At 55.2% G+C, this 12,810-nt stretch overlaps 1 protein-coding gene across 1 annotated transcript in view; it reads right to left on the bottom strand.

Moving 5' to 3' along the window:
* The window catches only part of Aspscr1 (ASPSCR1 tether for SLC2A4, UBX domain containing), a 37,962-nt gene that overhangs the window by 2,040 nt on the left and 23,112 nt on the right, over positions 1–12,810 (bottom strand). The window contains exons 8-12 of the mRNA XM_050140093.1: positions 6,205–6,344; positions 5,771–5,852; positions 4,999–5,065; positions 4,381–4,443; positions 4,024–4,076 (exon numbers count right to left, since the gene is read on the bottom strand). Coding sequence (XP_049996050.1) covers positions 4,024–4,076; positions 4,381–4,443; positions 4,999–5,065; positions 5,771–5,852; positions 6,205–6,344 — 405 coding nt within the window. The remainder of the gene's footprint in view (positions 1–4,023; positions 4,077–4,380; positions 4,444–4,998; positions 5,066–5,770; positions 5,853–6,204; positions 6,345–12,810) is intronic.

Raw genomic sequence — 12,810 nt, 5'->3', positions numbered from 1 at the left:
CTGAGCTTATGACTTGGGTACACCTTGGCAAGGCGGTCAGAGGAGACAAGAGCTGTTGAGTGCAGGTCTGCTCCACCAGCCTGACACCAAAGTGGGAAAGACCTGCCCCACGACATACAACTCACCCCACTTATGCCTCCCCCAAATAAGAGTGGGGGGCTATGGATTGGAGCATCTCTATAGTTAGGAATGTACCCAGAGGCACTGGGAGACAGGAGTGCCCTAGGGAACAGGTCCAGGCATGAGGCAAGGGCTGGCTCCCAAAATCAAGCTGCTTTAGAGACGCCATGAGCTGAGAGATGCTTCCTTGTGAGTGACACCGGCCCAGGCAGGGTTGTCACCCTTGGACTAAGCAGGAAGCTGGAGCCAGGAACAGCACAAGCTCCTCCTATTCTTCCCAAACAAGGATAGCTAGTGCTTTGAAAATGCAACTGAAGCTGGGCGGTGGTGGCGCAGGCCTTTAATCCCAGCACTCGGGAGGCAGAGGCAGGCGGATCTCTGTGAGTTCGAGACCAGCCTTGTCTACAAGAGCTAGTTTCAGGACAGGCTCCAAAACCACAGAGAAACCCTGTCTTGAAACGCCCCCCCCCCCCAAAAAAAATGCAACTGAATGCCTGGGATCAAAGCCTCTAACCCACATCTACCAAAGGGGGTGGAGGATATGGGGTTTCTAACCAGGGACTGGCCCTGCTTTCTTGGGCACAGGTGTGGCGTGGGAGTGAGAAATGGATAGGGTTGCTTCCGCTGACACCCTTGGACACCCTCTGAGCCCCGTGTCACAGGGTACGTGACAGCACAGCCCAGAGTTGTAGGGGCCCAAGAGGCCCTAGTATCACACACCAGAATGTTTTCCTCTTTTTCAGTCTCTGTGCCTTGGGGGAGGGGGGTGGGGGGCGCGGCTGGGGCTGGCTGACGTGGCCAAAGACTCAGGGCAGCCAGGAGCCTGGCAGGACCTGGGAAGGGGCTGCAGCTGCAGGCTGAGGGCATTCTTTCCATGCGGCTTCAGGCTCCTGTGAGTGCCACAGGCTGGAGGGGTGGGCGGGGTGGGTGGGGTTGGGGGGGGATGTTAAAAGATTAATAAGAGCAAGCTTCAAAGGCCAGGCCTAGGAACGCTGAAACCTCAGCCTCCAGCCGGCAGCAGAGGGACACAAACAAGGGCGGTGAAGGCTTTGAAACAGCAATTGTGAGGTCTGCGATCAAAGCCTCGTGAGAGGAGGCCTGTGGGGCGGGCGGGGGGCTGCCCTAGTGCCCCTGGACAGGCGCCAGAAGGAAGCCAGGGATCCAAGCAGGGGGCATGGGGAGGACAGTGCTGAGGCCTTCCTCAGCCCAGAATGGCTAGTCTTCAGGGCCAACAACTGAGCAGGGGCCACAGGCACGCCATGGCCTCACTCTTTCTAGCACTTCTGGGAGCCTGACTGGCACATCCACAAGATCTCATCTGTCCTCGGGCTCCAGTCAAGGGGGCTCCCTTGGAAGTAACTGAGGAGGCTGCTGCCATGTGGCAGCTCCAAGACTGGACCCTTACCTGGAAATGCTTAGGAAGCCCAAAGAGGGCCAGGCAGAACCCAGAACACAGAGAGGAAAGGCCAGCTGTGGGCTCTGGCCCCACCCAGCCCCAGCTGAGGGAGAAGTGAGGGCAGTGGACTTGCTGACCTCCCCCTGCAGCTGGTCCCCTGTGACAGTGTGGGAGCTTCTGTCCTCTTCAGGACCACAGGAACAGCCATCACTTTGGTTCATAACCAAAAGCAAGGCTGCTATCTTCCTCTTTCTCCCCAGGACCAAACCCCTTCAGGGTTTTGCATTCTCAAGCTGCCTGGCTACATACCAGCCATGGCCAGAATCAAGCCTGTTCAAGGGCGGGAATAGAGGGACAGCCTGTTGGTAAGGTCTCCTTCCGAGGAAGAGTGGCCTGTGTTCCAATGACAGGAGACAGGGAAATCCCTGGCTGGGGTCTCAGCAGACTCAGCTGCAGGCCTGAGGAGTCCTCTGGACACTGTTTGGCTGTCAGCAGCACAGAGTCCAGGGCCTGCCTCACAGCACCTCTCCCTGAACTTGAAGACAGGATGCCCTCCAGCCTGAGGCAGGAGTTCAGGAGAGCATGGGGAGAGAGTTCTCTCCCACAAGGGGGCCCTCTAGGCCCCTAGGACCAGCTCCTGGGTGAACTCATCCTCTGTCACCCTTCAGTGCCTGCCCAACACTAAAACCCTTGCCCATTTGATTGGGTTTCGGGGGCCCCAATGGAACAAGGGACAAGTGGACAGAAGACCATCACAACCAACAAATGGGATTCCACCCTCTGCTCACTCCATAGCCCACCATGGGCCACTCTGCCCCACACTGGAACTTAACACTGGCCAGGACCCCAGGCTTTGACCCGTTCTCTCCACCCCCAACACAGACACACACAGAGAAGCAGTGGACAGACTTGACCACCTGACTACAAGTTTCAAGCTACAATCCTCCCCCTAGATTCCCAGGACTACTTAGAGCTCAGAGAGGGATGGGGGTGGCAAATGACCAGAGGGCAAGAAAGACAAGACCTCTCCAAGCTACAGAAAGTATAGCAGGCTGTGTGGGGCTGGGCACAGGGTCTCTAGGCTTCCTGCTTTGCCTGACTTCCCTCCCTGTGGCATCGACAAAACCCCACAAAGCCTTGAGCAAGAAGGTGGACTGAGGCAAAGCAGGGGGACCAGGGCTCAGGCCCAGCAAGTTTACAGGGCAAACAGGGCTCTGCTCCCACCTTTTTGTGGTCTTAGTCCTCCCTGAGGCAGTGGCACTGCCCACACGGACCCCTGATGGTCTCTGTGGACCACCCGAGGCAGCAGAGCCCAGCCCAGCTCCAGCTTCCAGGGACGATGCCTGCTCACCTACCGGAGCAGAGCGGAGTGGGCAGGGATGCCACCCCTCGGGAGGCCCAGTGGCTCCAGACAGAGCCGACAGATGAAAGGAGGCGGCTGCTAGGAGCAGGGCAGTGTCACCGGGAATCAGGCAGAGGCGGATGAGAGGCACCCTGGGGCTTTGGGGGGTGCGTGTAAATCCTGGCTGGGGGGGGAGGGGGACTGGGCACTGGCCCTCGATCCCAAAGCGTCTTCCAGATTCAATGTTTATCAACAGGCTGGCCAGGGAGGTTGGGAGGGGCAGAGATGAAGGAAGAGGTTCAGAAGCCAAGAAGGGAATCACAGGGTCACAGGCCCACTCCGGGTACCTCCCTACTTTCCGCTACTCCAAAGCCATGTGGCTCCACTTCTTCCCTCAACAGCCCTTGGTGAACTTCCAGCGTGCTGGCCTGCTTGCTCCCATTTTACCCCAAGGGTGGCAGCTCCAGGCAGCCAGTGGAGTCTGTCACCCCCAACCCAGACCTTTGTAGAGGCCTTCAGGCGCCTCTGTTGTTAATTAAAATATCTGAAGACTTTGAAAAGAAAACCATTAGGCCAGAGGGGCTAGGGAGGCCCCAGCTGCTCTCCCAGGGGTGAAGAACAAGGCATTCATCCCTCCTGGCTCTGTGGGGCACAGGGTCAAGTAGCCTCTCTGCCTAGGAGCTCTCTGGACCTCCTGAGGCCCCAAGGCAAAGCCTGGGGCCAACCATGGTATTCCTACCAGAGATCACCACGGGTCCTGGGGAAAAGGTTGAACCCAGGAGGTGGTGGCAGAGATAAGGACCAACAGTAGCCAGGGACCCCAGCCCTCCTCTCGGCACCACTCCAGGACCAAGCTGCCAAGCCCCTTCCTCACTCAGATGCTAGGAGGCGGGTGTCCCAGAGCAGCCAGAGGCCAGGACAGCAGAGCAGGAGCTGGGCAGGCCCATCCCAACCCCGGGGCCAGGCAGGAAGCGGAGGAGGTTGGAAAGCCCTGTCAGAAACAACTTCAGAGGCTCACTGCTCCCTCTGAATTTACCGGCTCTAAAAGGCTTTATTACCCACCCACAGGGCCTGCCAGGGCGCTCCTTCCCAACCCAACCGCAGCATGGCGCCCTGCCCTCCCAGCACAGCCAGCCCCAGCAGCACCCTTGTTAGGCAGTTGTACCTGAAAGAGAGTCAGCGTGTGGTCATCCAGGACCATTTTGGGAGGAGCGATGACTGTGGAGAGAGGTGCTGTCTTTCAGGACCTCAAGGCCATCCCCCCACCTCTGCTGTTCAAGGGGTTTCTCACCACCCTGGTGGCCGCTATGCTCCTGGATCCACTGTCTCCCTTGCAGCCTGAGCCACAGGGTGGGACTGGGAAAGGGGCCCAGGTGGGGACCTGGGCACTGACACTCCCTCCAAGGGACCACAGGGTTGGGCAGCCAGACAAGCTCCAGCCCAGAGAGGAGGTCACACCCGGCAGACTAGAAAGAGGTCGGTGCCAGGTGGAGCAGGGGCAGGATGAGGGGCAGAGACTCACACAGGTAAAAGGAGAGCTCGGGATTTCCCAGGTGGCTCCTGACAAAGTCTCGCAGGTCCCCCACTGTGGAGAAAGGGGAGCATCAGCAGACTCTTCCAACACTCACTGCCAAGGCCCTGCTGGAAACCTAGAGACATCAGCTCCAGGGCCATCCCTGGCAGTACAGACCCAGCACCCCTCTAGATGTGGGGATCCAATGACGGTCAGTCTGGATGGAGACTATAGCACAGACTGCTTCCAGGATCCGAATCCTGAGGCAAGAGTGGCTGCCTGCTGACAGCCATGCCAAGCTAAGCCCACAGCATCCCCAGTGCCTCTTAAGCACCCAACTCCTCTAGCTGAGCTCTTCCAGGGCTCAGGCCTAGAACTACTCCATCCTCCCTGCTGTAACTCAGACCATCAGCTCTGGTGACTTTGACGCCTTCTTCTGAGAGAATTCCTACCTAGTCAAGTCCAAAACACTCAGGGTCATGAGCCCTGGGGACAGGACTAAGGACTGCAAAGAATCAGCCAAGTCCTGACTTGGGTCAGGATTGCCATTTGAGTGGACAAGGATGGCAGCCTGCAACTACCCAGCGGGCACAGCGACCCTCCACAGGCCCCCCCGCAGGTACTCACCTGTCTCATTAGGGCGGAAAAAGCCCTGCAGAATGTAGCGGTCGGGGAAGAGTACCCTCAGTGCTACCTGTGTGGTCAGAAGGAATCGTCAGAGCTTTACCCAGCACAGGGAGAGGTCTCATCGCTCTGTTCCCACTATAGGAACTGTCAAGCTACCCCAGGCCTGGTTTTCCCCGTGATTCTCAATACACCTGAGCTACAAGGAAAAAGAACCAAGCCAAACGTGTGGGCAAATGCCTTCTGAAAGCTCACACTCAGGAATTCAAGGTCACTGCTGCCTAAAGTGTAGATCTGAAGCCAGCCTGGACTGTAGGAGCCCCTGTCTGAAGGAATGAACGGATGAACGGACAAATGAACACGTTAATATAGCGCAACCTGCGAACACTTTCAAATCTGCTCTATGGCTGGGTGCGGCGGTGGATACTTGGAATCTCAATGTTTGGGAGGCAGAGGCACAACAGTAAGTTCTAGGCCTACCAAACAACAACAAAACAGAAACGAAGATTTTTCATCATGGGGTTAGGGGATAGTTGGTGGTGGGGCACTTGCTCAGCATATAGAAGGCCAAGTTCAATTTTCAGCACTACAAAGAAAAAAAAAAAAACAAAAGCTTTTCATCTCAGTGTGTTGCGGGATTAGCTGGCCAATCCTGAGCCTCAAGTCACAGGCCTGCCATGACACTGACTCAGCCAGGGAACACTTGTCCCATGTGGTGGTACCCTGTGGGCATGTCATAGTTACCCCACAGGAACTTAAGGGAGTCCTTGCTTACCTTTGGGTAGCGTTCCAGTTTTTCTTTCATCTGAGCCTCCCTGAAGGCCTTGGTCACTAAGGGGGCTTCTTCCAGGCGCTTCCTGTGGTGAAGAGGGCCAGGTCCTAGTCTCTCAACAGAAAAGTTCTCACCCTTGCTCTTCAAGGTCTTTTTTGTTTGTTTGTTTTGTTTTGTTTTTTGAGACAGGGTTTCTCTGTAGCTTTGGAGCCTGTTCTGGAACTAGCTCTGTAGACCAGGCTGGTCTCAAACTCACAGAGATCCACCTGCCTCTGCTTCCCCGAGTGCTGGGATTAAAGGCGTGCGCCACCACCACTCAGCTAGCTCTGCAAGGACTTAATAAGGGTTATTCTCCCCCAAGAGGGTAGGAAGGGACCAAAATGAAAGTCACCACGGAGGAAAGCCACGGGAGATGACTACAGGGCCGGGGCACCCACCGCTCACTCTTGAGCTGGGCCAGGCGTCTCCTCACATCATCCACGGTCACTTCAAAGAACTCATCAGGCACCTCTGCTGGCCAGGGCTGCAGCAAGTCCTCTAGATCAGGGTGGCATACTACAGGATCTCGGTCAACGGGCTGTGAACAGAGGAACTCAGCTGATACAGCTTCAGTTACGTGTCCCAGCTCACCATCTCACAGCCTATGTGTAACACTGGGCCAGGGCAGGGCTTGGGTCAGCAGTATAGAAGCCCTGATATCAGCCCTCGGTGGGCATCGGTGCTGTCCATGGGAACTGAACTTCAGAGCAGCCCAGTAAATGTCCTAACAGTCTTGCCTCCATTGAAGAACTTCAAGATCAGGATGCCAACTTGGGGAGGTGCACCCCAGTTGGAGGCCACGTCAGGGGTTCCAGAAAGGAGGAACAGTAGAAGCCACCAAATTAGAGTGTTGGCAAAAACTCCGGCCAACTGCCCCTACTGCCCTCTCTCGGCCGCAGCCCCAAAGCCAGGCTGACTCCACCTCTCCCCTGGGGAGCAAGCTGGCCCTCCCTCTGCCCACCCAGGGACAGAGGAAGGGACAGCGTCACCCCTAATTGGCATCAATGGCAATGCAAATTACAAGGCAGGCCCAGTCCATTTTGGTGCCCAGGAGGGTGGGCACCTCCTCTGTGCCGGAGCCACCCCACGGAGCCAGGCCAGGGACCAAGGTGCCCAGCTGTGCCCTGTCCTGCAGGAAACACAGCTGTGACAGCACACGCCAGACCCTAGGGACAGTTGTCTGACTCCTCCTGCCTCCAGCCGCCTTTCACACAGCATGGCCAAGCCACGGTCATCATTCTGAAGATGGCTTCAGGCCCAGGGAGGTTGACCCTGCCCAAGACCAAGGTTCTACCTCAATGCGTCCACACTGAGTGCATTCTGAGTACACCTGTCCCAAATGTCTCCTGGGAAGACCTCCCGTAGCGATTGTCACGGACACCACGTCTCCATTATCTACCAAGTTGTGCCGTACTGCACTAGTCGTGGAGTTCATCACCCCGGCTACATGGCTAAGAAAGGGGCCCACAGGTGGCTAACCAGGGGGCTGTTCCTTCAAAGCCACATCAGTAGCCACTGCGGGCAGTCTGTTCCAGAGATCTTCCTAACCCGATGTCAGGCGCCAGGCTGACTCCATGGCCACAGTTCTTGCCCCGGCTCCACAGGGAGGGCAGAATCTAGACACATCCTGAGCCACAAGCAGCAGTGTCCATGGACGGCTGGTCCAGGCTGAGTGGTAGCAACCTGGGACCCAAAGGCAAATGTAGCCTTGGGCACTCACGCTCCAAGACTGGAGGAGCTTAGAGATGCTTTCTTGCTGCCAACCCCGGACACTCCTAGGCGCAGTCTAGGGCATCAGGGAGGACAATGGATGGGGACACGAGGGACAGCAGCACCACACACTGCCCAGGGCTACTGAATTCAATCAGAAAAACAGAACTGGCATGTTTCACCGCTTTGGGCCCTCCTGACTCCTGCTCTCCTCAGGAGCCCAGTGACCAGAGGACAGGACGGACACAGAGCCCACTCAGGACAACTCTGCTACAACTCAAGAGCTAAGGTGAAGAGTCCACTGGCACCTGCTGGCATGGATCAGGCCAAGTAAGCAGCTACAGAAGGCCCCATGGCACCTCACAGGGTCTGCGACTGGGCTGTCACCAGTGATAGCAGGGGCAGCCAGGGAGCACAGAATGGGGAAATTCCATCAGCCCACAGTGCTCCCAAGGCAAGCTCACCCCAGAGTCAATGGGCAGGGAGGGCTGCAGCAGGGCAGTCACCAGCAGAGGCCACACAGCTGTCCCCCAGTCGGTGCCCGGCTCCCATCTGCCATCCTGCCAACACTGGCAGTTTTACATTCCATCCCCATCGTGGGTGTACTTATGGAGATGCTTCTGAAGAGAGAACTCGAGTCTGGAGAAAGGATATAAAGGACAGTCATGCCCGACGAGGCCAGTGGGACACCCAGAGTGCATCAATGGCCTGTTTTGCCATTCCTCCTCCTACTAAATGGTGCTGAAATCCCAGACAATGTCTTGGAACCCCAGTCAGTGTGTTGGGGGAGGGTACAAAAGGCTGTGTTCCATTGAACTGGGGCTTGGAGAGGGCTGGGGGAAGCTAAAGGGCTCCTGATAATCATGAGACGCTTGGGCAGGAGGCTCCCAAGGCCAAGCCAGTTACACAGTCTACTGAGGGATAGGGAGCTCAACGTGAAGGGCCTCCCAAAGAGCTTCTCCCCAGGAGGCCCGTGCACGCTGGGCCCAAGTCCTCAGAATAAGCTGACAGGGTCAGGCCATATTATGGTTGCTATGTGACTGGTAAAGAAACTGAGGCACAGAGTGTCTGAGGAAGAGTTGGCTTGGGAGTACAGACATAGAGGGCAGATGACCTCCTCCCTGTGTCTGTGGGACAGTGATGGATGGACATCAGGATAGAAGACCCCTTGCTAAAGTCTGTACAGGAAGGAGGCATTGATTCCAGGTTACCCAGGAAGACAACAGTCAGGCAAGGTGGGCAGGAAATATCCAGAGGAGCTGAGCAGCCTCCCATAGCTCCATACCCCAGACTCCAAGCAGCTAGGACACAGGAGGCACACAAGAGAGCCCCTGAGAAGCAGGTGGGTACCTGCTGTGACATTGTCCAGGCTGGAGCCACCGCAGGGTCAGTGGGAAGTCGGGAGTAAAGGACCAGGCCAAGCAGAGAGCCTTTGGGAGGAAGGCTCGACATAGCCTGGCCTGGCCAGTCACGGCGGGGTCTGGTGGCCACAGGGTTACTCCTGTCAGAAACGGGCCGGCTGAAGTTTCCTCTTTTGACAGTGATTTTCCAGGACATGATGACAGATGAAAAAGAAATGTGAACACTGTTTAGAGATGACCTCAATCTCAGATTTTCCAGATTCCCTATGAACAGCGGCCGCCTGCCCCCTTGGCTTGCTCTTCCTCAGCTCAGCCAGCGCTGACAATGGCTTTGGTGAGCGAGAATGTGAAGCGTTTCCCCTTGAGGCTTTGAGCCTAAATGAATCACTACAACAGGGACGCAGGCCAGACCTCTGCGTTACTCACAGGGCTCAGCCACCCTTGGGAGGGAGGCGCCTGAGCACATGGACACCATCAAAGGTCCTGGACGGCACAGCAGGAGGCAGCTGTGCCAGAGCGAGAGGCCAGAGCGACACAGGCTTGGGGATGGCACAGGCGAGTGCGGCTGGCTCTTCTCCAAGACACCAAGACACCTATGGCCGCCCCACCCCATGACACTGACAGCTTAGCTTCTCTACTGTGGATGTGACCAAAGCCTTTTTAAAAGAAGAGAGCATAGTCAGGCATGGTGGTGCATGCCTTTGATCTCAGCACTCAGGAAGCACAGGCAGACAAATCTCTTGAGTTCAAGGCCAGCCTGGTCTATAGAACCCATGACAGCCAGAGTTAATACAGAGAAACCCTGTATTGAAAAAGGCATAATAAATAATAACAATGATCAGGATGATGATAATGATGATAAGGATGATGATGGTGGTGAGGAGGAGGAGGAGGATGATAACAATGATGATGAGGAGGAGGAGGAGGAAGAGGATGATAACAATGATCAGGATGATGATAATAATGATGAGGATGATGATGGTGGTAATGATGAGGAGGATGAGGATGATGAGGATGATGATGAGGATGATGAGTAGGAGGAGGAGGAGGATGACAATGATAAGGATGAGGATGAGGATGATGATAAGGATGATGATGAAGAGGAGGAGGAGGACAGCAAGAGCCACAGCACAGGAACCTGAGCATTTGGAGCATCTATCACCTCCCGAAAAGTACCGGCTAGACCAGTGAAGCTGCTCCTGGGATCCAGTCTGGTGGCACACATCTTTAATCTCAGTAATCAGGAGGCAGAGGCAGAAGGACTGCTATGAGTTCAAGGCAAGCCTGATCTACATAGTGAGTCCCAGGCCAGTCAAGGCTCCATAGTAAAACCCAGTCTAAAAAAAAAAAAAAAAAAATAACAAAAGATAAACTTCCAAGACAGGCCTGAACAGCACATAAGACAGACTGGGAGCCCAGGTTAGATGGAACAGGAGACTATTCCCTACCCGATATGCCCAGTGAGCAGCAGCCCTGGAGATGGGAACTTGGAGGGATCGGGATCCTTGGCAGTTAAGATCATGCACTGCTCTTGCAGGGAACTCACACTGGATGGCTCATAACTACCTGGAACTCCAGCTCCAGGGATCTAACGCCCTCTTCTGGCATAGGTGGGCACTGCACACGTGTACACATACCCACACACAGACATGCAAACATGTACATTATTGAAGATAAAAATAAGCTGGGCAGGGGGCTGGAGAGATGGCTCAGTGGTTAAGAGCATTGCCTGCTCTTCCAAAGGTCCGGAGTTCAATTCCCAGCAACCACATGGTGGCTCACAACCATCTGTAAAGAGGTCTGGCGCCCTCTTCTGGCCTTCAGGCATACACACAGACAGAATATTGTATACATAATAAATAAATAAATATTAAAAAAAAATAAGCTGGGCATGGTGGCACATGCCTTTAATTCCAGCACTCAGGAAGGAGGTAGAGGCAAGTAGATCTCTGTGAATTTGAGACTAGCTTGGTCTTCGTAGTAAGTTCCAGGTTAGCCAAGTCTACATAATAAGACCTTAGTTCCTAAATAAATACAAATAAAAATCTTTAAAACAAAACAAACAAGCAAAAACCCAGACACTCAATTGGCCCCTGCAAAGTCTCTGAACCATCTGCCAGCAAACCTCAGTGGTCTTTCCAATTAAGGCATGGCCTGCAGCTCTCAAAAGAACTGAGGTTAGCCCTCATAGCCTGAGGGTTATCCATAAATACCCAGGCACAGCAGGGCCCATGGCCAGTCTATGGAGATGACAGAAACAGGAGCCCCTAAGGCAGATATTAGCAACACAGAGTCCCCATCCATGGGCACCATACTCCAGCCATCCACAGACACCTGCCACTCTGCCCTGCCCTGTTCAACATTCATGGGTCCAGATGGGTGTTCTGAGTTTGGTACAACAACCCACTTTATACTTCCCAGACCCCCTTACAGAGTTCTTCCAGCCCCATTAGTACTAACTAGTCACCAGCCCAGGGTGCAGAGGGTGAAGGCCAGACTGTGTGAGCAGGGCATGTCGGGCAGACATGAAGGAAATCCCCAGAGGGGGAGGGGCAGGCAGGCCAGGGGCAGTCAGTCCTGCCCAGAAGGACCCAGGGCCTTTGATCAGCGTTGGCCCCCCGTGCCAGCTGCTGGGGAGGCTGCAGGCATGGGGGTGTGTGTGCTGTGATCGGCCTGCAAGTGAGCTAGAGCTACAGGGCGGCCTCCTGGGCTGTGGAGGGACTTCAAAGGACATGGCCAGGGGGCGCCGGGCAGCCCCAGCCTCTCCCAGAGCCCGGTTCTGATCGCCAGTAAAACTACCTTCTAATAATTAATGTCTGACATCAAAGGCAGGAACCGCCGGGCTCTGTGAACCATCCCGGGCCTCAGCGAGGACCTGCCTGTATTTTATCCTGTCTCTTTCTTCTGAGTCTTTATTTAAATCCAAAAACCACACACAGGCAAAACATTAATGGGAAACTTGGAAACTCTTTTTGATTACTAAAGTGTACCTTTGAAGTTCCCCAAAAAAGTTCTGTTTTGTTCCCGTCCCCCTCCCCCCCCAAGACTGAGGAGGGACACAAAGCAGATGCATGTGGCCAGCCAGCCCTCTGGGTGTGGGGCTGTTGGTGACAAGAAGCGCAAGGCAGAGGGCGGGGGACGCTCCACAATCAATCAGCTGCCCAGGCTCCCAGATCAAAGGCTGGAGAAGCTCAGGCAGAGCACACGCACCCGCCATGGAACAACCCCTGCTGGCTGGGGGCCCTGGGTTCAGTGCTTAGGGCTGTGCTGGGATCCTGACACAGGGACAGTGACTCTGGCAAGTTGACCAGGACAGCTGCTTTGAACTGCTGCACCCACTACACAGTACAGGAAATGGGATCCGGTTGGCATGGAGGGAGAAGGAGCTGAAGGCTGGCAATATTAGGGTGGTAGAAGGACACAGCTACCCTGCCCCTTAAACCACAGAGACGGCCACAACCCCGGAACCAGCTATCCCTACCCACCACATCCGACTCTGGACCCAGGAACTCCATACTAGTCAAACTTCACAGTGTTCCTAATGGTCTCCACGGTTCCTAAGGGAGAAGACAGGTGGTGCCACCATCCTCTCCTTTCCAGGATGAGTTACTCCACAAGAGAAGCTTTTGGGTTCAAGGCCACCCTGAACAAACAGATAAGCACGGCACTAACAAGATAAACAAAAGTGACCCCTCACCCCTATGGATACAACCGCCTCACCCTCAGCCCTCTCAGGTGTGATGAGAAGGAGCAGGAGAAAAAGCCCCAACCACAAATGTCTAGGTAGGAGCTAGTCAGGCTGCCGGCACCAACACTGTGACCCAGCCACAGGCCACCTAAGTAATGCCCCTGAGCAGCACTGACAGCTACACAGTAGTGGACTCAAAGCACCTTGCCCTGTGTTCTAATACACACTATCACGCCCTCGCCCAA

This window comes from Alexandromys fortis, unplaced genomic scaffold (genome assembly GCF_014885135.2).
Source record: "Alexandromys fortis isolate MF-2015 unplaced genomic scaffold, M_Fortis_MF-2015_v1.1 scaffold_39, whole genome shotgun sequence".
Classification (NCBI taxonomy): domain Eukaryota; kingdom Metazoa; phylum Chordata; class Mammalia; order Rodentia; family Cricetidae; genus Alexandromys; species Alexandromys fortis.
This window is presented reverse-complemented; position numbering and strand designations above follow the sequence as displayed.